General features: G+C 41.1%; 3 protein-coding genes across 4 annotated transcripts; 2 read left to right on the forward strand and 1 right to left on the reverse strand.

Annotated features, from left to right (window-relative positions):
• The first annotated feature begins 85 nt into the window (after positions 1 to 85).
• Positions 86 to 6,106, forward strand: LOC106938334 (suppressor of SWI4 1 homolog). The gene is made up of 13 exons (XM_015020324.1): positions 86 to 323; positions 564 to 734; positions 822 to 923; positions 1,012 to 1,062; positions 1,252 to 1,422; positions 1,612 to 1,688; positions 1,916 to 2,023; positions 2,127 to 2,250; positions 2,333 to 2,411; positions 2,610 to 2,739; positions 2,825 to 2,982; positions 3,068 to 3,476; positions 5,040 to 6,106. Exons 1-13 carry the CDS (start codon positions 309 to 311, stop codon positions 5,971 to 5,973), a joined length of 2,529 nt encoding a protein of 842 aa, XP_014875810.1. The 5' UTR covers positions 86 to 308; the 3' UTR covers positions 5,974 to 6,106.
• Positions 6,107 to 6,614: 508 nt separating this feature from the next.
• eif3g (eukaryotic translation initiation factor 3, subunit G) lies at positions 6,615 to 9,209 on the forward strand. Its single transcript, XM_015020723.1, has 10 exons — positions 6,615 to 6,718; positions 6,804 to 6,850; positions 7,428 to 7,516; positions 7,660 to 7,719; positions 7,793 to 7,897; positions 8,177 to 8,372; positions 8,463 to 8,573; positions 8,657 to 8,793; positions 8,926 to 9,032; positions 9,110 to 9,209. Exons 1-10 carry the CDS (start codon positions 6,696 to 6,698, stop codon positions 9,123 to 9,125), a joined length of 891 nt encoding a protein of 296 aa, XP_014876209.1. The 5' UTR covers positions 6,615 to 6,695; the 3' UTR covers positions 9,126 to 9,209.
• Positions 9,210 to 10,292: 1,083 nt separating this feature from the next.
• On the reverse strand, positions 10,293 to 21,567 carry dnmt1 (DNA (cytosine-5-)-methyltransferase 1). Of its 2 annotated transcripts, XM_015020736.1 has the most exons (35): positions 21,325 to 21,567; positions 20,885 to 20,921; positions 20,594 to 20,701; positions 19,481 to 19,721; positions 19,312 to 19,384; positions 19,136 to 19,217; positions 19,005 to 19,045; positions 18,867 to 18,921; positions 18,670 to 18,753; positions 18,473 to 18,582; positions 18,274 to 18,392; positions 18,099 to 18,191; positions 17,874 to 18,025; positions 17,595 to 17,782; positions 17,441 to 17,455; positions 16,700 to 16,880; positions 16,509 to 16,606; positions 16,234 to 16,381; positions 15,613 to 15,728; positions 15,335 to 15,536; positions 15,125 to 15,258; positions 14,791 to 14,970; positions 13,659 to 13,883; positions 13,379 to 13,571; positions 13,184 to 13,274; positions 12,957 to 13,091; positions 12,428 to 12,710; positions 12,200 to 12,341; positions 11,938 to 12,104; positions 11,673 to 11,850; positions 11,399 to 11,594; positions 11,153 to 11,316; positions 10,857 to 10,973; positions 10,635 to 10,731; positions 10,293 to 10,550 (listed from the first exon to the last, which is right to left on the reverse strand). In XM_015020736.1, exons 1-35 carry the CDS (start codon positions 21,369 to 21,371, stop codon positions 10,516 to 10,518), a joined length of 4,527 nt encoding a protein of 1,508 aa, XP_014876222.1. In that variant the 5' UTR covers positions 21,372 to 21,567; the 3' UTR covers positions 10,293 to 10,515. The 2 variants fall into 2 exon arrangements, with proteins under 2 accessions (XP_014876222.1, XP_014876230.1); XM_015020744.1 differs by lacking the exon at positions 17,441 to 17,455.
• Between the last annotated feature and the right edge of the window lie 1,404 nt (positions 21,568 to 22,971).

The following is a 22,971-nucleotide window of genomic DNA, read 5'->3' on the forward strand; positions in this document are numbered from 1 at the left end:
CTAGTGGTCAAAAAGATTTCTACCTTTCATTGTGCGCTTTTCTTCTGCCCTCTTGTGGTCAAACTATAATCTATAGCTCGGAACTAGCAAGCTTGAACGTGAAGCACGGACATATTAGTGTGCTGCACATAGCGAGAACACCATGTGGAGAGAACGTAGACCACTTTAAAGCGGATTATTTCAACTTTAGTGATTTGAAACATTTAGCTGAGGCAGTTTATGTAACCAGTATGGTTAGCCTATATATACTTTAGCAACATTTTTCGAGTTTTTGTGGTGAAACCATTCAGTCGGCTTCAAGTTAAATCATGGGGAAATCAAAGGTAAGTGCCAGACATAGCATGGGAGCTAATGGCTAATAACCATTTATATAGGCGTGCGTATTGATTTGTTTTTGGTAAAAAGCCTTGTTTTATGATATCTAGCTCTGGTGGAGAGACATTTATGTATATGTGTTGGGTTGTAAATTTGTATCACGTTCATATTTCGCGTTGTGTAAGAAACGTGCGTCTTGGATATTAAACCGTAGTAATGAGCTCTGTTCATGTTTTCTTTTTCATCAGACTAAAAACCAGAAGAAATCTCGAGCCCAGGCTGTCCACGTGGCTGAGGATGCCTACAGGTCTGTGCCCCACTCCTTCGTGTTTCAACGGGGTCAGGTTGGAAAAAACGTGGGTCAGCTCGTCCAGGACATGAGGAAAGTCATGCAACCTTACACCGCAGTCTCTCTGAAGGTCTGTCTTCCTCTGAAAGCCAGTTTAAGCTTTAACAACCCACTCATCTACTCATGTTTGTGCCTTTGTCTTCTGTTTAAAATCCAGGTACGGAAAAAAAATCTCCTTAAGGATTTTGTGTCGGTAGCAGGACCCCTGGGAGTGACCCACTTCGTTATCTTTGGCAAAACTTCCGACAGCATCAACATGGTGAGACCTGAATCTGATCAGGATCTACATACAGTTTTGTCACATCAAGACTGCGTCACCATCAGTTTAATTTTCTTTCTCCTTCCAGAGACTCGCTCGACTTCCCAAAGGCCCCATGTTATATTTTAAGGTCCTCAAGGTAAGTTTTGTAGCATCCACGTCAAATTTTCCGGGTTCACATGATGACGCACAGAAACTTGATTGTAAAGTGATGTTTTTCAAGTAAACGCACTGACGAACCCAATCTACAAAAGCCATTTGATGGCCCCCTTTTAATTATAAATCAACATTTATTCAGTACTTTTATATTTTATTTTTCCCTTTCCAGTATTCCCTTATCAAAGACGTGGTTTCATCTTTGAAGAAGCACAGGATGCACGAGCAGCAGTTCACCCACCATCCACTTCTCATCCTCAGCAACTTTGGAGTGGATGGCATGCACGTAAAACTCATGGCCACCATGTTCCAGAACATGTTCCCCTCCATAAACGTCCAAAAGGTGCGTTTAGTAAAACAAAAATCATCCACCTTACGTTGTGAACGACGTGATGACAGTATAGTCTTCTGAGTGTCTGTGAAGATCTCAAAAGTAAACGCTTTCTGATTTGTTGTTGTGAAATGGGTTTTCAGCACAATACAAGTTTAAGCCTTGGGTATAACTTTTTTTTTCTTTCTCTCTCTCTCTTAGGTAAACCTCAACACCATCAAGAGGTGTGTACTGTTCAGTTTTGACCCCGCATCCCAGGAAATTCAGTTTCGACACTAGTAAGTAATGATATGTAAAGGTATTGATCTGATATCAGCGTTTTGAAGTGATGGGCTCAGATGATGACAGATTACGACTTGACACTTTCATGATGCATGTCAAAAGTAAACGCGCTGATGCGCCTTCACACTTTGAGACAGAGTTCTGTTATTTATTGAGGGTTTTTTTTTTTTCAGTCACAAATTAAGAGGGTTTTTTTTTTGTGGTTGTTGTTTGCGTCCTGTAGTAGCCTGAAAGTCATCCCTGTGGGGATGAGCCGAGGAATAAAGAAGCTAATGCAAGAAAAGTTCCCCAATATGAGCAAGTTTGAGGATATCACTGAACTGCTGGTGAAGTAAGATTCTCTGTTTTCTTCTCGCGGCACTGGAAAAAGCAGATTGCTTCCATTTTACAAAAGTAGAAATTTACCTGAACTCTTTCTTTTAACAACTCTTCAGGGGAGCAAACTTGTCTGAAAGCGAAGCCGAGCAGGACGGCGAGCACAACATAACGGAGCTGCCGCAGATGTACTCCGGAAGAGGCAACATGCCGTCCCAGCAGAGCGCTGTCCGTTTGACCGAAGTGCGTACGAAGCGACTAGAGTACGTCAAACCCCTCCTCTCCATGTGGATCAGCTGAACCCGTTTCACTTTGCTCCTTTTAGATCGGTCCTCGAATGACGCTGCAGCTGGTGAAGATCCAGGAAGGGATGGGAGACGGGAACATCCTTTACCACTCCATGAGTGAGTGAATGGTTTCTCCCAGCTTGTTTCTGCTTCAAATGTCCAGATGAACATGATGACAATAGCATTATGAATTCTATGATTTATCTCTACTAGTAAACGCTTACTGATTCATCCTGAGCTCCTTATTAGCTTCAGGCACATTTGGCACAAACCCGTTTCTCAGTCTGGGTTTTTTTTTTTTTTTTTTTGTATCAGTTTCCAAGACAGAGGAAGAAATACGGGAGATCCTGAAGAGGAAGGAGGCGAAGATGAAGGAAAAGGAGGAACGCAGGAAAACACAGGAGCAAAATGTGGCGACGAAGAATGAGAAACGAGAAGAGAACAAGTAATTTGAACCTAAAATTATTGAGTAGTTTTCTTTCTCTTTATTGCTAATGCTTGAAGTCTGTAAAATATTTTCATCTTGTAAGGAAAAAGAGTCTGGAAGGCATAAAGAAGAAACAAGCTGAAGCTGAGGAGGACAGTGAGGTGGAAGATCCAGGGATGCAGGACGATCGGCCAGCTGCTGTTGAATCCGATGATGATGTGGAGTACTACAGACAGGCTGTGGGGCAAGAACCAGATGAAGGTGAGTACTCAAGTCAAACAGTCGTGCACCGTTTGTTGCACTAGTGTTGCTTTAAATCCTTAAAACGTATTTCTCGACAATGCAGATATGTTTCCGGGGGCCAAGAAGAGGCGGCGTCCAGAGAAATTTCACGACCGCGCCAAGAAGAGAAAGCTGTCGCCTGGTAAATCCTCAAAACAACCAGATTCCAAATCACCAAAAAGAAAAGGTGCAATGGGGCACCACAGAGACAAAACAGGAAAAGCTCCTCACGGAAAAGGATGGAAGAAATCTAAAGATGAGGAGAAAACATTTGGGAACAAAAGGCGGCCTCCAGGAAAAGCATTTGGCTCTAAGAAATCTGGAGAGAGGGAAACTAAATTTCCACGCAAAAACTTTGATGGAAAGAAAAACAAGGACAAAAAGTTTCAGACAAAAGGTCACAAAGGTAAGCCTGGCCTCAAGAAGAAAGGTGCAGGCGGAAAGCAAGGCTTCACGCGGACAAAGGGAAAGCGGTGAAACTTTGCTTTTTTTTCCCCCTTCATTTGGACTTCGGATGTAGTACCTTCCAAAGGCAGCAGAAGGCAGCGAATGTATTTGCTCTTACTGCTTCAGTCTGAGGAAATGTTGGACAGTTTCAAATGAACGAATTGTAAAATTCTAAAACCTACAGAAATGTTCTTTATTGCTTTATAGTTGTCGACTTCAGAACAAAAATAAAACAATTTTTGATAAAATATACAGCTCTGAAGTTCTTGTCCTTTCATTGACTTGTAAATTTCATTAATGTTAGGTATTCTAATATAAAAGTGTTTTTGGTTTAGATTAACTTCATTGGGAACATTTGTTTAGCTTCTCGCTGTAACCCAACATTAGGGCTCACAGTTGAGAATCAAATTTGAAGAACAAAGAATTAAGCGTTCAACACAATTAAAAGTGAATGTAAAGTATAAGGATGGGAAAATGACGGCTAAATATTTACTGTCACCAATAATCTGATGCCATTTTGTAAATTTCTCTGAAAGTAAAGTAATCTGAACGATGGAAGCTAAATTAGAGTACAAAATTGTGAATCTAAACAAAGAACTGCACTGCAAAGAAAAACTAAAATCTAGATTAAGATGTATGTTATGACTAAAGAACACTAAACCATGAAACCAAAACGTTCTGATAATCATTTGTAAATAATGTTCTAACACCTTCAGATCTAAATATTATCTAAACTGATGAAAATGACTCTTGCACATCACACTTCACTGGCATTGTGTGTGTGGGCAAGCCACACTCTAAAAATAATATTCAAACTACTTCCCTAACAAGCCTTGAAGTGAGTTTACATCCTTTTTTTATGATCAGTACTGATGGCATTCTGAGAACTGAATATCTGCTTGTGTGTAATCAGATGTATTGGAAATCTTTTTCTGTTCAATGCTGCGGTCATTGGCTCCACTTTCAAATGCAGCTTTGCTCAGAGAATTAGTCACAACCCTTAAAGATTTCTTTGTGGCTTTTATTTAGGCCATAGTGGTCTTCAGCAAGCCAATCATGGTGACATATATTTTCCACTTGCAAATAGTTATTCTAACAAACTACTTCCTGATTTAGATTATTTTTGATTGATTAAATGTGCACTTTTATTATTATTTTGTAATTTAAATAAGTATTTTTATTCCATCTTGTTATGCATTCCCACTCAGAATCTGCAGATTTGCAATCGGCCATCTCTTCAGTTTTCTAAACAACAAAGTTCTGACTTAAACTTGGCTTTTGTATCGCAATATTGGCAAATGGATGGTGCTGGTGTCGTCACAGCTCAGTTTTCCTTCTGCATCTTGCACAATGCAAGTCGGAGCATAAGGAAGTGACTCTTGTGTTATTCTGAGCTGCTCATCACTTACTTATCAGCAGAGGATGAATGAGGAGCAATTCCTGTCATCAGCCTTTTCATCAACAAAATATTGAATTACAGCTGTAGGAAGTTTGCATGTCTGCCTTTTTTGGTAAGCTGAAGTTATTTTTTTACTTTTTGATTGAAATCTGCATAGACTTCATGTCTTACTCCGTTTTTTACTTTTTAGAGAAAACAGGATGGCAGTCAACTTCTCTGAATGTGAGAAGTTCCAGATTGGCGTGCTCCCTGCCATGTACGGGGTCGAGTTTGTGGTGGCCTTGGCGGGAAACACGTTTGCCCTGTGGCTGCTGCTCGTCAGAGAAAAACGCAACTGGCACTCCGGTGTTGTCCTCTCCTGCAACCTGGCCATCAGTGACCTGCTCTACATCCTCTCCCTGCCTCTGCTGATTGTCTACTACGCACTGGGGAAACACTGGGTGTTCGGCGAGGCGGTGTGTAAAATCGAGAGGTTCCTTTTCACCTGCAACTTGTATGTGAGCATCTTCTTCGTCATGACAATAAGCGTGAACCGCTGCGTGGGCATCGCGTGCCCGTTCTTCACCCGCTTGTACGTGGAACCTTTTCATGTCAAAGTCATCAGTGTCGTCTTATGGATTGTTGTTGGAGTCATTTCCAGCCCTATGCTGAAGTTTGCTTCTCTTTGTACACACAATTACAATAACAACACGTTATGTGTGGCTTTCTGTCACCAAACGTCTGACGAGACATCTGACTTAATCTACAGGGTGTTCCTTGCTGTGTTTGGCTGTCTTGTTCCTTTCATAGTAACTTTTACTTCTTACTGTGTGGTGTTTCGGGTTGTGTGGAAAAATGTCAACATAACGACACTTGAAAAGCGCAAAGTTGCCCTGTTAGTCTTATCAGTGATTGTCCTCTATGCTGTTTCCTTTGTGCCCTATCATGTCTACCAACTCTATAATCTGTACTTGAGGATATATAACCCCGACAACAGAAACTGTTCGGTGTACAAAATGTACCAAGTGTCCAAGGGACTGGCAACGCTGAACATGTGTATCCATCCGATACTCTACGTGGCTGTGTTTGACAGTATTAGAGTAGCATGCTGTGGAAAGAGCTCAGAAGACAACACAGAAGGATGAGGAAGTAGACCCTGGTTTCAGACTAAACATAACTTTGCTGCATGTATCTTTGCAAAACGCCTGAATGTAACAGCTCTGCGCTAAATACATTTAATCACATTTGTTTGTAATAAAGATTTTCCTGTTTTTCAAAGTTTTCCTCATTTTATTACATGTAAAAGACAAAAAAAAATGTTTCAAACCAAATTCTCTTTGTGAAAAAAATAATTGTTCCCCTTGGTAAATATTAAGTTAACTTTGATTGAGCATGTTTTTCAAAGATTCAATGAAAAATCTGCAAAATCGAGAAAACCCTTAATAAGAACTTGGTTAAATTCAGATTTTTGCCCAAGTCCCTCTTGAAAATTAGATTTAAATCTCAATGTGGTTTTACCTGGTTAAATAAAGGTAAAACATGGTCTTAAAATACAAAATCTTAATTACTTTATTTTCCTCAACCATTATAGATTTACTGCACTGAATCAGGATAATTTCTTACAAAGGAAAGCTACATGTGTCTGCCAAAGAAGCCCAAATTATCAACCTTCTACATCCATAGTGCTGATACTGATACGATGCTTGTTTGCATTGTCTTTTATTAGAACAGGGAACAAAAGTTTTGTCCACAAACTTTTATTTTGAAAGAATTGGCGTCACGTTAGACCTTTATTGCGAAGTTTCAATGGGGGAAGTGTGTGCTGTAACTTCGCGGCGATCCTCTTGAAGCTAGGCTAACGAAGAGGATGCCGTCGATTGAATACGACGAGTAAGTTTCACTAGTTTTAATTGTTTCTGACTGTTTTTACAGTATTTTACGAATATGAAACTGAATTTCCAACTCTGTCTTCTAGCTCCAAGCCCAGCTGGGCCGACCAGGTCGAGGAGGAAGGAGATGAAGGTAAGGAGTATTTTAGCTTGTGGAGCTAACGCTAGCACAGCTCCGGTAGTTCGCAGTCCGCGGGAGGAGAGTGAGGCCTGGCGAGGCGGCTTCCACTTCCACGTGGCTGTAGGACATTAAAAGGTAGTTAAAATGTAACCACTGACTGATCGGGATAAATAGCTGTAAAGCGACATTTATTAGACATTTTTATGACTATCAGACATGGATCAATTGCTACCAGATAGTTAGAAAGCGGACATGATGATAGGGACCCGGGCAGTGTTTTCCAGCATGTCACGGAAGGCTACGTTTACGAGACAGTTATGATAGACATAGGCCACTGCAAATTGATTAATATTTAGCTTTTTTTGTCAGCATATTCGTTTTGACAAAGCTAAAATAGGAGACGTGACAACAGATGGAGAAGTTCAGCTTTCCTTTTGGCAGTTTGACCACGAATAATTTAAACTAGTGATTATTTTGTTTTCTTTATGATTGTCCGACATGTCACTCATGTCTCATTCATAGGGATTTTTAAATCAATAGTTATCTTGCGTTGAAGATAACTATTGAAGAATCTTTTCTTTTTCAACAGGCACTCTGCCATCTCCAAAGGAAACCATTAAAGGAAACATAAAAACTGTCACTGAATATAAAATTGATGATGACGGAAAAAAATCCAAGGTAATTATTTGATCACATTAAGGCAGACTTACAGTGGAATACACCCATGATTTTATATGGATTATTTTGTTACAGTAGTACTCTATTAATAAAATTATATTTAGTATGTTTTTTTTTTTGTTGTTGATTTGTTTCTGGTCTAGATTGTGCGGACTTTCAAGATCGAGACACGGAAAGCATCCAAAGCTGTTGCCAGAAGGAAGGTTTGTATCTAAGGTGCAATCACCTGATGAATGATCCCAAATGATGTAATATGTTTTCACTCTTTTATTGCAGAACTGGAAGAAATTTGGCAACTCTGAGCGTGATCAACCAGGTCCTAATGTTGCTACCACTACAGTCAGCGACGACGTCTTCATGACCTTCATATCCAGCAAAGATGTGAGAATCCGCTGCACTTATTGAACCCAGTGTTTTTCACAGCTTACTAATGAAAAATAACTTGAGGCATCCATAAAAGGATGAGAGAACACTTTACAGTGGATTAGATCAAATATTTTAGTAATTTGAACTTGCCTTCATTTGACTTTGAAAACAACTCTTCAAACATTCTCACCTTGCTAATTAAATTAGGAAGAAAAATGGAGTAATAGCCTCTAACATACGTTGTGCAGAATCCGTAACTTGGCCCCGAGTTGCTAATTCCTCTCATTTTTGCAGGACTTAAATGCTCAAGATCAGGAAGAAGATCCCATGAACAAACTTAAGGGACAGAAGATTGTGTCCTGTCGTATTTGTAAAGGTGACCACTGGACAACCCGCTGTCCATACAAGGACACCCTGGGTCCCATGCAGAAGGAGCTGGCTGAACAGCTGGGTCTTTCTACTGGAGACAAAGAGAAGTCTCCTGGCTCTGGTACCATTTGTTCACTATTTAATACTCAGATTATCATTATTATTTAAGAGTGGTTGTGAGTTAAAACGGCTTGCTCGTGTGTTTTACCAGCTGAACCAGAACCTGTGCAGCCTGCACAAGCCAAGACTGGAAAATACGTTCCCCCGAGTCTGAGGGATGGAGGAACGCGGAGAGGAGAGTCCATGCAGCCTAACCGCAGGGGTGAGTGTGAGTGAAGGCGCAAGGACTTTCTGCATTTCAGTTCTTGAACAGCATCAAAATATTAATCTGATTGACCCTTACAGCTGATGACAACGCCACGATCCGTGTGACCAACCTGTCCGAGGACACCCGTGAGACCGACCTGCAGGAGCTTTTCAGACCATTTGGCTCCATCTCGAGAATTTATCTGGCGAAAGACAAGAATACCGGACAGTCCAAGGTTGGCACTCGCTCTGTTTTTCCGTCTCTGCTGTGTCGATTACCGTTCGTTGTCATTGTGCATTGGGATTTTTATAGACTGATCGGAAATGACAAGCACCGGTTTTCTGATCTAATGTTGTCTTTCCTGCAGGGATTTGCTTTCATCAGTTTCCACCGGCGGGAGGATGCAGCCAGAGCCATCGCAGGCGTGTCAGGATTTGGATACGATCATCTTATTCTCAATGTTGAATGGGCCAAGTGAGTTTACACTTAATGTTGTGTATTAAGTTAATAATATGCTTTCTTATTAACTTTTTTTTTTTCTCTCTTTACAGACCTTCAAACAACTGAGGGATTCACTAGACTTTCAACATGCCTGATTTTGTCACTGTAAAATGTGACTATGATCTAAATAAAGATAAATTGTCAATACCAGATCGTTGTATATCCTTTGGCTTTGGCAGAGACTATAATATAAAGTTTAGTTTTATTTAAATCAAATCAACCATACACCTAGACTTAGCTGTTTATACTTTAATAGTTTATCTTAAAATTGAAAGAGGATTCTTTTTTTTTCTTTAAATTCTGCATAAAACCTTACCTGAGAGGTGAGCTCTTACACAGGAGAGGCTGTAAACATCCATAGAATGACTTGGAATTAGATTAAGTTATTTCAGTAATTACAAAAGGATAAACTTTAGATTGCCTAATGTTTTTGAGAGCTTAAGTTTTATTTTTGATCGTGGTTTAGTTCTTGAAAACCTAAATTTCTGTTCAGAAAATTATGACCAGCCTGATCATGGTGAAGACTTAACTTTTACAGTGTCCTTTTTGTCACCAACATAGGCAGTGTAAGCCATTAATCGCTGGGTATTTAAGACTGTAGTATTCAGACAAATTGAGCAAGAATGTGCACAACTAACCAAGATAATCAGTCTTGATGGGATTGTAAACCCACTCTAGAGATTGGAGGTTATCAAGGTGTGGGCTGTGGTTAGTGACACGCTCAAGAGCTGCCAGGCAGACGTCCAAATTTGGCCCACACTCTAAGCCAAAGACATTAGAGGAGGAAACAGAAGTGGGGCTCAGTGGTCCAAAATCATTTTCAGACAAAAGTAATTTAGAAGTTAGATTGTGGACAGAGTGAGGTTCAGTTTGAAGTTTCCAGATTATTTGGGTAGTGTCAAATCTTCTGGCACTTTCCATGTTTTGTGAATTCATTTAAAGCCCTTCTTGTTTCCCCTCTACCTAAAAGCTGACTTGGCATCTTCCCATACTGGGGTTTTAGATTTCAGGCTATAACCCATTATCCCCTGAATAAATTGAAAAATCAGTATGTAGTGAAGCTATACATTAAGAATTGTTAGATTTACTGAAATAAATCATCTTGACATTTGTGTACCTTGTTGGTTAAATTTGTTCCAGCTATTGCCAGTTGCTGAGCTGGATGTGTGTGAAAGATGACAGGTCTGTACAAAAGCTGCATCCCCATTACTGGTATTAATGAAATGAATCGCATACAATTTCAGAAGAACTTTATTTGAAATATTACATATAAAATCTACATACAATTTATTCCACATTTAACATTTAACAACATGAATAAAAACAATTAAGACTCAATATGGAATGATTACTACATAGTACATAGTGGCCACTTGGTGACAGCTGGAAGTCAAAATTACTTTAAAAAGTATTCCAACATCAGCAATAAAACCTTTAAAACATGGAAATTGAGAAATTAATCAGAGACATCCATCTTCTCTTGTTTGACGTCTGAAAAACAAACAAACAAAAAAAACGTTTAAATGGTAAATGCAGGTTTGGAGAAAAGAAACGGACAGAAACCAAATTACCCACCAGCTGTAGCTTGTTCCTCCTTCATCCTGTCTGAGACGCATTTCTTAATCTCCAGGCCGATGGCTCTGGAGAGGGGGGGAGGGACAGCATTTCCAACCTGGGAGAGAAAACGCACGTCATTTCTGATCAAGAACTTGTGTTTATTATTTTAGACCCTTGATTATTTCATCTCCAAATGTAAGTTTTTTTTGGGGGGGGGGAGGGAATGCTTCTGTTAAATACCTGTCTGTGTTTGTCCAAGATGTTTCCAAAGAAGCGGTAGGTGTCGGGGAAGCCCTGAGAGCGAGCGCACTCCCTCACACTGACAACTCTGTGCTGCTCTGGATGCAGAACACGGCCCTGTAGTTACAGGTTTAGGTTAAAATCACAAGGAAAGAAAAAAAGAATTAGGTCTATTATGAAATAGAAGCATCCACATCTTACTCATGAGCCACACAATGAACTTCCATACTTCCAAGGTATTGGATAATTGCTTTTGGGGGTTAGCCATGAAATTCTTGTCCAGAAAGCAAACGTACCTGCTTCCCCATGGGTTCAGGGTTGGTAACGGTTGTGCTGAAGAAGCCGTCCCACTCCAGTCTGCCGTACAGCCCGGCCCAGTGATTGTGGCGGTTCCCAGTGTGGGGCAGACACCAGGGGATCAGCGTGTTGAACTGCCTGTCGGCAGAGTCGCAGGTTTTCCCTAAAATAACCAGACATTTCATCAGCTGGAGATGCAAGCGTCATCATTTCTATTAGAAATCAAGTAAATGAACCTTGCACACCTCCTGCACAGGTGCAGACGCCTCTGAGAGCACCGGTGCTGCTGCGTCCGTTCTTCTTGTCGTGATGCGTGTAACGTAGCTTCTTTGTCGTAGTGCCGTCTTTTAACCGAACTTCAATGTTGGGCAGATCTCTCCAGTCGGAGCCCGGAGCCAGAGGGATGTGACGCATCCTGGCCTCAACCAGAGCACTCATGTCCTGAAAACAGAATTGATTATTTAACGTGAACTGCAGTAATTTGTGATGAGGTTATGTGAAAACTAAAATACAGCTGACCTTGCAGATATGGTCTCTGAGAATGGGCTGGTACTGCGAGCCTCTGATCTGCCTCTGGAACCAGGACTGAGGTTCTCCGTTGTAGGAAATCTCCAAAGCAGCGGCACCGTTGCGAATCTCGGGCAGGTCAGACATGGTGTCCCTGACTGTGATGGTCCTGTAGATGCCACCGTTCCCTCTGATGGACAACAGAACAGTTAGATCCACAATCCTTACAGAGATCTGCAGACCTGCAGAGGTCAAACTTTGTTGTATTTTTTTTTACCTCGTCACGTTGCTGACGTATTTCTTCTCATCGACCGCCACGGTAAGCGAGCACGCTCTGGGAGCAAACACATGCAGAGGTTCAGGGTAGCGAGGAAGCTTCTCTCCTGGAGCAGCAGCCAGGATGATTGCCCTGCGGCGGGTCTGAGCAACGCCGTATTGACCGGCCTGATGAGCAGGAGAAAACAGATCTGGTTTAGCCTCAACAGGACAGTTTCAAACATCCACAACAGAAACGGAGCGGTCTGCACGGTGGTACCCACCTGAAGGACTCCAAAGGTGCACTGGTAGCCCATTCGCACCAGGCAGCGCAGAGTCAGCTTCAGGACCATGGAGTTCTTGAAGGATACAAAGTTCCTCACGTTTTCCAGCAGGAAGAACTTCGGTCGGTAGTAGTCGCAGTAACTGCATGAGGAGCCATTCAATTAGCAATCCAAACTGGATCGTCTTCCATGTAATTAATATTCATGGCGAGTCAACAAAACACTCACCTCAGATAGGAGACCACGAGTGAGTTTTTGAACTTAGAATAAGTGCGAGAATTGAAGCGGTTCATTCCACTGAAACCTTGGCAAGGAGGTCCGCCGCACAACATTTCTACATCTCCCTTCTGAGGCAGCTTTTGGCCAAGGGAGTTGGTCTTTTCTCCAGACATGACCAGCTTCAGGAGGACATTGCAGTCCTCTGTGAACACCGTGGTGCCAGGATTGTTGAGTCTGAACGCCTGTGCAGCAGGCTCCCACATCTCAATAGCCCAGAGGGTCTCGGAGATACCTGAAGGGAACACGGGATATCTGGAGGTTTCACGAGTTTAACTAGTATTGCCACAACATTTCAGAGCTGTTGCATATTTAAGGCCGACTTACATTCTTTAAAATTAACTCAAAACGTTTTAAGGACTTAATTTTAGAAATGTGAATTTAAAACTTTTTAATATGCACATACCCTGCAACAAGAGGAAATTATGGGCAACATATTTGTGTGAAATATTCTGGTAACTGAAATGCAATATGAACCTACCGGCCTGGTGGAAGCCTTCAGAAAGTCCACCACAGCCAGAGAAAACATCAAGGGTGCGATATTTTGGTACTTTAAGTGTCTGTGGTTCCGTGCGAGACTCTTGTGGTTCTTGTGATGCTTTTCCTTTGCCTTTGCCTGATAAGCGTAAAGTGAAATATCTGTCAGCAACAAATTCAAGAACATCAAGATATGCATGTAGGGCCTTTTTTTCCCCCCAAAAAACCAACCTTTTCCTTTGCCCTTCCCCTTCCCTTTATGAACACATGAGCGGGCATGGTTAGGAGGATCTTCAAAACTCTTTGATTTAGCGTTGTAAGCCTGTAAGACAGAACTAATATCAGACATATGCTACACTTGAAGAGATGCTTAGTTCAGGCAAATTTGAATTGACAGCAGAAAAACAGAAGAGGCTACAGCCGTACCTCCAGGAAATAGAAGCGGTCCGGTCCACCGCTGGAGTAATCTTGGACAGATTCATTCAGGTCTTCTGCGTACTCTACTTGACAACGTCCGAGAACCTCAGACATGCTAACTGTCACTTCCTCATCACTCCAGTAGAGCTGATTAATGTCTGTATGGTAACTGGCTTTGACACCTCTGTGTGTGTTCTCCGGCCTGATTATTTACACAAATATCTGTTAATTCTTCACTCCTTTACACAAAACCCCCCTTATAGATCCTGAAAATGAATGAAACATGTACCTGTAGAACTTGTAGAGCCTCAGCTTGACCTCTGAGGTGTCCGATTTTCCGTTGCTGCGGCGATGACAGAAAATCTCCTTGATGCGGCCAACACGGAAAGGCTCTGGGGCATCCAGGTTTGAGCCCTTAATGTAGTCTGAAGACTTCCTGTAGTACTCTGGATACAGATCTTCATCCACATCCTCTTTCCTGTGGGAGCGCTTCACCGGGCTGGCTGGTTTCACACTGAAAAACAAAACAAAAACAAAAAAAACAGAAAAAGGTAGTGAGTCACCTGATTATTTCATATTTAAAAAATTCTTATACAAAAACGGTTTTATATTTCTGTTTAAAGACATGACCAAGAGACACTTCTTATGACCGAGTTAGTGGATGGGACAGAGTTCCCTTTATGCAGAAAAAGAATGTTTTTGGCTTAAGAAGGTAAAGTTAGAGATCAACACTAAACCAAACTCCTTACAGCTAAAGACCACCAAGCATACAAGAAACCTTGTTGGGGTTTCCTCTCTTTTATCATGCGACATTCTACTATTCTCTCTGCTCATTACTTATTTTACATCAAGCATTTTTACTTTGTTCATTATTCTTTGGAGAGATTTGCATGCTTTTTCATGGTTTTAAATTCCATAAATCACTTTGTTGCACTTTACTGCATAAAAAAAGTGCTCCACACAAAACAGTTCGTATGGACCATGACCCACATGTCAATTATTAGATCAGTCAGTCTACCACTCAAGTCAATCCTCAGTAAAATCGAGACGATTTCTCATAGACCATTTCATAACTTGCAGGTTGCTTGAATGACATCTTGTTTGTAGTCCATAAAGTACAGAACAATGAACCAAATTGCCTGACAGAATTGCTTGTAAGGTCACATCAGAAACTAGGAGGAGTACAGAAAGTGTTGGTTTCTTTTGCATAATTTACTGTAGCTTTTCCAGAAAAGTCAAAAAGGTCAGTGATTGGTTGGCTTCCAACAGTTTGTTTGCATCTCTGTTCTCAGTCACTGGACTTCTGATTGCACCAAATATAAATCAAGTTCATCTCCAGCAGCCTTGTTATATCTACCCGTTCGAGCTACAGAAACCCAATCATTTCTACTTTGTTTAAACAAGGAAACATTTTTTGTTACCTAAAACTGAAGGCTTCAGGAGGCATGTAGACGCTGTCTCCAACTCTGAACTGTTCTCCCTTGAAGCAGGCCAACGCATACAGAGCCTTGTTGTCGCTGTCTTCGTTCTCCAGGGGTTCAAACGCTCGAGGCACTTCCTGCTCATCACGCTCTTTAGTACGGGCGCAGCTGCCACAGAACCTAAATGAAAACGTAACCAAGTTAACGAAACAACATCATAAAAAGCTAGAAAAATAAAGTAGTAATCCTTGGCATTATTCGATGCCAAACAAATTATTTTACATGCCTTTTTATTGATCTTATTGAACAGGTTAAAGTTTATAAAGCCATTTACCTGAACTTGCAGTCTTCTGACTGTTCAGTCTTAGGAGGAGTCTCAAACCGAGCAAACTCGGTGTCATACCAGAACTGGTAGAAGAAACTCTTCCCATCGTCGTCAATCACCTTCAGGTCAACATCCACCCCACCCTGAAATAACCGGAGCCTCTAAATAAGCAATTCAGGACAAAATGCAATACACAGTGCATCAAGACTACCAACTGACCTCCATGAACCAGTTGTCTGATGGAGCTTTGTACATGACGTTCACTTTCCCCTGTACATAATTCAGCAGCATGTCTTCGCATTCATCGACGATAACCAGCTCCAGAGGATCAGAGGACTCTCCGAGGACTGTGTGGATCCCACGGAGGAACCAGTGGGCGTGAAACATCTTCCCATTATTGTCCTCCCACAATGACGTGATCCTGGAGAGGAATATCCCATTAGGTAATAGCAGGTTAGACTCTTGATGACGTTAGAGGACATAAAGAGATGTCATACCTTGCCAGATACAGGGGAGTGGACGGATCTTCTGATGAAACTGAGACGCAGTCTCCCACTTCCAGCACTTCATCGTTCAAGGAGACCTTCTTGTAGTACTGCCTCTTCCCTACGGTCTGAAGAGAATCAGAGTTAAAAACCCATGCCCACACCACCACCCCTATTTGACAAAAACGTGAGGTGCTTTGTAAGGAAGACTGTAAATTAAAAAATAAAAATGAATCACTTCCACACTGGATATTTTATGATTATTAAAAAAAACAAGATGTATGTTTTGCAAATAACTAACCTGACTTTCTGTTATAGAAAGCACAAGAATCATGTAATTGATTTGAGTTTCAACAAATCTGCCTCACTTCATGGTGATGTTAACAGGAAACTGTAAATCGTGTTAACGGAAACATGCTTCAGCCTACAACTGCTGGTTTCCATGCATGTTGATGGTAATGCTACTGCCACCTGCTGGCAGAACGCAGGTATCACAGAATTTTGTTTTCTGATTGAAACCATCTAAACTCCCAAAATCTCAAGCAGTGAATCTTGTTTTGTTTTTTGTTTTGTCATTATGCAGATTGTGTTTGATAGAAAATCCAACCCTGTTATCACAACATTAAATCCTACCTCAACAGGCTCACCAACCCATGCAAGTTTGGACTGGGTCTGCCTCTTTTTCTTGGTTTGAAGAACCTTTTTGGTCTTCTCTGCTGGAACATCTTCCTCCTCGACATTCTCATCATCCTCAGCCTCCTTTACAGCAAGGTTTGGACATCTAAGGGAAAATAATTACAAAGTTTAACATTAAAGAGACAGAACAAAATGAGATGAAAACCAAAAAAAAAACCAAACAAAAAAACCAACTAAATTTGTGTTTTGTTTTGCTGCTTTAACATCCTCACCTTCTCTGCTTACAAGCTTGCTTGCTTTTGCCACTTCCTCCAAATTTGATCATGTCCTTGCATGCTGTGCACTTGCCACAGTCAGGAGACTGGCACACCTAGGGTGACAAAATCAAACGTTTTATTCATGTAGAGGTGCAGAGAAGGATCACCGTAGCTTGGCATGAACCAGTTGGCCTTCTCCAACTCACTTCACAGACTCCACAACGCTGCCTTTTGACTCCTCCCTCCTTATCATTCTGCTCTATTTGATCAGCGAAGAAGGCGTCGAAAATCTGGTAGACCATCTTGGTTGTGGTGGCCTTGGTTGGTCCCTTGCTGTCCTTCTCGATCTTAGTTGGGTGGCGGATGGTCTGTCTTCTGGCAGCTCTCCTGTCAATGGAAGGCAGTTATTTAATTTGAAGCTGTTGTTTTGGTTTCCCCTCATCACATGTGGAGTGATGACGTTATGACGCTTCTGGCCGTTAAACCCCAGCGTAAGGCCATGCAACGCAACAAGCAGAGAAACAAAAACACACACTCCAGATGGAAAAAGCATTTTGAAGTGAAGGTATTGAATGTGGAGAACTCTTGATTGTAAAGATTTTTCCTCTTCTAGAGACAAACTATGTTTTTTTTTTAATGAACTACCAGTTTACACATCTCAAACCAAAAGTGAACACATTAATGTAGCAAAAACTAGACTGCTTTACAAACTTGCTGCTACGGCCTGAAGCCAAGTGTACATTTTACTGGCAGCAATTCACACACCTACTGATAAAAAATGCTATATTTAAACTAGGAAAATAATTTGGTATGTAAAGCAAAACCCTGGTTAAAAACAAAATGTTAGCATGAATTATGGTATGGATCTTTGAGTATCAAGCTTTGGAATGTTTCACACGAACACAGCCACAAACAAGCTAAATGCAATCACAGTAAAGCCTACCTACCAGTACAGCTGCATGCTGCATTAGGAAATGTTAAAGGAATATTAGATATCTGGGAGACGAGGAGTATAAATACACGAATACAAAAGTAGTAAAAAAACAACAACAGCTTGTTTACAGGAGCTTTCATCGTCGGCTCACGGTCACAGATCTTTACCTCTTTCCCAGGGTGACTCCTGCCAGTTTGATCAGATCTCTCATGCAGGGAGTAACAATGATTGGCTGCTCGTCTGAGTCGCCGGCCTCATCATAACTCTCCACTTGCTCCACCACGAACTGGGCGTGGCGCAGCAAGGTGTCTTCAGTGAAGCAGTTGAAGTTCAGTCCTGCTGGAGGGACAGTGGTCTGCAGGAAACGGACAGAGGCGATCAGAGGCGCAGCACAAAAGAAAAAAAAAAAAGCCTCAAAGTGCTCAAATTTTCACGCAAGAACTCACCTCAATCTTGTTGAGAAGATCTTCGTAGGTGGCGTCTGGGTTCTTCTGGAGGAATTCCACCACAATCTTGCTCATGTAGATTTTCTCCTGCATCAGTGCGAAAATGGGAGCGTACTCCTCGCTGGGCTCCATCAGGATGTAGTCAGCAAAAGCTGCACAAACGAAGACGATGTCAGCGAGTCGCTTAAACGGCGTAAGGCGTTTGGTAAGAAGAGGAGAACTTACATGTTGTGAATCCAATTAAAGCCTTTTCTCCTCCATCGAAACCAGTTATCCACCAGGCGTTGATGGGTCCAAGCTTTCTGGCAAAAACACCGCCTGAGTCGAAGAAAACGCAGCATATGTTGTAGAATTCCAAGCAACCAACAAAAGGTTTACGTCTCGAAGGAAACCGTCGTACTGGTTAAGCCCGGGCTGTCGTCATAGATCGGTTTCACATAGCAGCTGAAGTAAAGCTCCACGTTCTTCTCAATCAGCCCAGAGTCAAACGGGCAAAGATGGCCGCGCTTGTCGTACACGCTGCAAAGAAACAACACACCACTTAGACAAGAACCATCACAGAGCACACGGCAGCTTGGATCCAGACCGGATCTCCATACCCGAAGTTTGTGATCCGGTGCTGTGGCAGATGGTCGTAACTCTCAAATCCGTCCTCATTAGCCTCAAACAGCGACAAACTCTCATGAGTTAACATCTCTGGCTCTTCAAGCTGAAGGTGGAGGTTAAAAATAGTCAGGTCTGGAATTAAACGCCACCCTGAAGGGGCTCTGACCATCTGAAAACACGAGGCTCTCACCGCGTTATCAGGATCCCCTTGAAACATCTTCAGATCCGGATCATCCAGATACTGCCTACAGTCAGGGCATTTAGGAGGCGGCGTCTGGAGAGAGAGAGAGAGAAAAAAAAAAATAGAAATAAGTCAAAGAAAAACACTGAAGCTGTTCATGTTGTTACAAACCACAGCATCAATGTTTAAAAGAAGCATCTCAATACCTTTGCAGCAGGTCCTGGTTTAGTAATCTTGGATTTTGACTCCTCTGGAGCAAGTCTGCAGAAAACAAGACAAAAGTTGGAAGTAATAAATTCACTCCAGGAGTAAAAAATAAATCTTTCGGGTAGGCAAGGACTTACTTTTCATCAGAATCCGCCTTGAGGCGTTTCTCCTCCTGAGTCTGCAACAAAGTGCAAAATAGATTTTTAACAAACACTGAAAGTCCAACCCTGATCAGACGTTCGTATCGGCTGATCAATAAAATCATCACCTCTTCAGTGTCGTCTTCTTTCTGCGTTTCATTTATTCCGTTGACAGCTTCTCCGTTCAAGTCCTCGGATTTGCGTTTCTGACTGTAAAGCAAATCCATTTAAATGTCAGCCACTTCCTGAGAGAAATAATTTGACTCTCCTTTTTCTTTTCAGAACACATGAAGCCGTTACGTACACTTTGGAGAACAGTGACAAGATGGTTGGCTGTTTGCCACTGTTTCTGGTGACTCTGGTGCTGGTCGGTGATTCTACGAAATAGTTTAGGAAATTAAAAAAGTCTCTCAAAACATAAAAAAAATAAATAATCAAAAATCAGAATTTGATGGAGCAAGTGTGAAACTAACTTTTAGTTTCAGAGTTTGCCTTGCTCCTGCGTCCACCTTTCCCTTTGAGAGCAGCTGGTGACTTGGTTTCTGTTTCTTCTCGTTCTGTCACCATATTTACATCTTCGTCCTCTTTATCTTTATGGGAGCCATTAGCAAACCCATTCGCCTTTCCATTCTGCTCCACGCCGTCCTCATGTGAGCCATTTTCAAGACGAAGCTCTTTGCCCAGCAAGACCTTAACTTTAGAGATGTAAACCTCCTGAGGAAAAAAAAAAAAAAAGTTACAGTTAGACGGCAGATTATAGGAGCATCTTCATGAATAAGAAAATCATGAGGAAATGAATTTAAATGTGTCAAATACACAGTGACTCTTCTTAGGATTAGTTAATATGATTATGACGTTACAGCCGATTAAAACTTATAAATCTGACAAGACAAACCAAAGTATTACAAATCCGACTAAAGAAGATATTCTTAATATGGAAATGTTAGGTTAAGGCTAATCATGAAGAAAACTGCTAACTTGACAGTTGTCCAGCAGACGGTCAAACCGGCCACAGAAGCTCATCCTTAAACAAGTTCTCTCAGAGCTGTTCCTAAACACATTCATGGAAGGTTTTGGGGAAGGAAAAAGGTGGAAGGATTAAAGGATTAACTGTAGCCAAAAGAAGACTGAACAATGATGAAGCACTGGATTCATGATGTTTCAGGTTCAATGTGAAGCTTCCACAGTTTGTGATGATTTGGGGGAGCAATGTCACCGTCAGCAGGTGATACAGGCTGTCTTATCAAAAGCACCTCAAACACAGGGATGCACTCAGCAACCTTAAACCTCTGCTTGCTTCCTTGAGCTGATAAACTGTCTGGAGATTACATCCAAACAACACAAATGAGCTGAAGTCTGCTAATAAAGCACACACCTGACCGAATAAGTGGGTGATTTTAAGGTGTCTGTGGGACTTTATGGTCCCACAGAAACACTCTAAGCTACCATCACCAAATTTAACAGAAAAAAACAAACCAAGTTTTCATTTTTGCAACTGAATCAATAAAACAAATGTACTTTTCAATGTAGTGATATGTATTCAAGTAGCTAGGCAAGAACAGAAATAAATACACAGAATCCCTGACCTTTGAGATTTCTGAATTCTTCATTTTCTCCTCCAGATTGGTCAGCTGGTCCTGAGCGTCATCATGCAGGAAGTCCTGCACCAACCTTAGCTTCTCTTTCACCTGATCCTGAAATAACAGGTTCACAGTAATGACAATTTCAGGTAAAAAAAAAATACAACACACAATTACATTCCCTTAATTATGTCAAACTTAATTTTATTAAATTCTAATGAAGCAGACGTAATAACTATTACAGCATGGGTCGCACGAAGCAGCCATACAGTGTTAGTGATTACAAACTTTACTTGCCTCCTCTGGAGATCCATCTTCATCCAGCATCTGCAACCTATACCGACAACACATGACAAGTTAACGTTACAGTTATCCCAAAGGAACAGCACGCTGACTTATATATCGTAATATTGAAATCACGTAAACAGAAAGAACGGGGAAAAAACATAAATAAGAAAACTTCATGAGTGGCGCCAAATCACGCACACGAACCCATCCATTGTGAGGCTAACCATGCTAGCAAGCTAATATCAGAAGGAAAAACTACCAGCTGAATTTGACAATTGGCAACAAGCTAACGCTAGCTGCAGATGCTACTGCAAGCAAAGCGGTGAAATTCAGCAGTCATAAGCAGCGGGGTAAGTGACAAATTTCCAGGCCTGCTGTTGTAACTCCTAAAATAACATAGGTTGCTATATACCTATCACAATATTAGCATTTTTTTTATATTACCATACCTCTTTCTCACGTCGTCGGGCAAAGACAAGGACGTTTTGGATGGCATCGTAAAAAGCTACTTAAAAGCCGAAAGACAGACACGATAAAACTGCTTTAAAACTGTTAAAACACCAGGTTGAGCCCGCTGTCATTAACCACAGCACGGATCCACAGTGACCCGCCAGTCTGTGGACGCTTCCTAACGTGGATGCTATGCAGTTCGGGCGCGCAGGCCGTGTTTTCGCGCGGAATGTAGCGTTGGGATTTGCGTGTCCTTTCCGGGAGCCGAATCTTTTGGCTTAGAACGCCAGCAAGAGCCGAGTCTTCCGTTTCCCAAATAGCTTCACTTCTTCTTGCCCTGGGAAATAACTTTTAATATGTAATTCATACATGGAAACACAATCCTAATCCTTTATTGATTATTGTTTTCTCAATGCAATAATTTTAACTTGGTTGATATAAAAAATGTTAGAAAATGCTTTTTTTTTTTTTTTTTTTATAAAGAACGTGTTTACACATTTTATAAAAAAAAATCGCAGATTGTAAGAGGATGTGAAGACAGGAGTGGTACGAAAAGCTGCTTTCACTGGCTAGTTGAGCTTGACTCTTTTGTCCGTTTGCGGATTTGTCGCAGAACTGTCTTTTGAAAGAGGCTTAACACTGTGTCTATTTTTCAGTGTGATGGATGATCTTGGCTTATTTTTTAACTGAATCTCAGCATAAATAGTTTGGAATCATTATATCTTTCTAGTATGTCATTGTATACATGATATACAAAGTTAATATAAAATGGCCAGTAAAAGTTTTTCGGATGGTAGGTATCATTACTGAATATGCCAATAATGAGCTGGCACATCCAGCCGGCTCAGTTGCGAGCGATACAGCAGTAACGGAAACCCCGGCACTGCAAACGCTACCATTACAAAGACTTATGGGTAAAATACCCTATATATAAAATATACAATCTCTATTGAACTATTGAGTTGGGCTCACAAACGCATTTTATGTGTCGAATGTAGACCTCTTAAGTAGAACAGTTAGTATTAGGAGGCTAAATATTGCCCAAATTATACATGTTTATAAATAAACAGCCACGGTTTCCCCCTGATGTTTCACACTTGTTGAAGTCCGATGACAGGCGGAAGTAAAAAGAATATTGTTTACTAATGGGCAATAACAGAAATATCCATCTCGGCATTTGCGATTTGAACCTTTATAACACGCTTAGTATTCAAAAGTTAGTTTATTTTGTAGCTCTCCTTTATTGTAATCATATATCAAACGCATTCCTAACTCCACATTTCACTTTGGCAAAAATATTTTCAAATGCTAGGTTAAAACGGAAAAAAAACAAAACAAAAAACAGATGGGATTTAAATGCAGGATTCCAACTATGTCTCACTGAAGTACGCAGAGGTAGTGGTGACAAAACCCCCTCAAAAGGTAACTGGTTGATGGTACATAATGAATCAGCTGACTGTTTTCAGATAAACCACATTTGAACATTAAGCTTCTCTACCTTTTGCAGTGTTTTAGAATGTGTCCTAAAGCAGCTCAGTCATTCTGAGCTAATTTAGCAATGTTACGGTTCAGTCATTCTTGAGAATAGGGACAAAACAGGTCCTGTGGATAAAGCACAAAATTTGAATAAAATATACACAAAATAT

The sequence above is a fragment of the Poecilia latipinna genome, unplaced genomic scaffold (genome assembly GCF_001443285.1).
Source record: "Poecilia latipinna isolate Pla-1442-1.1 unplaced genomic scaffold, P_latipinna-1.0 Scaffold83, whole genome shotgun sequence".
NCBI lineage: Eukaryota > Metazoa > Chordata > Actinopteri > Cyprinodontiformes > Poeciliidae > Poecilia > Poecilia latipinna.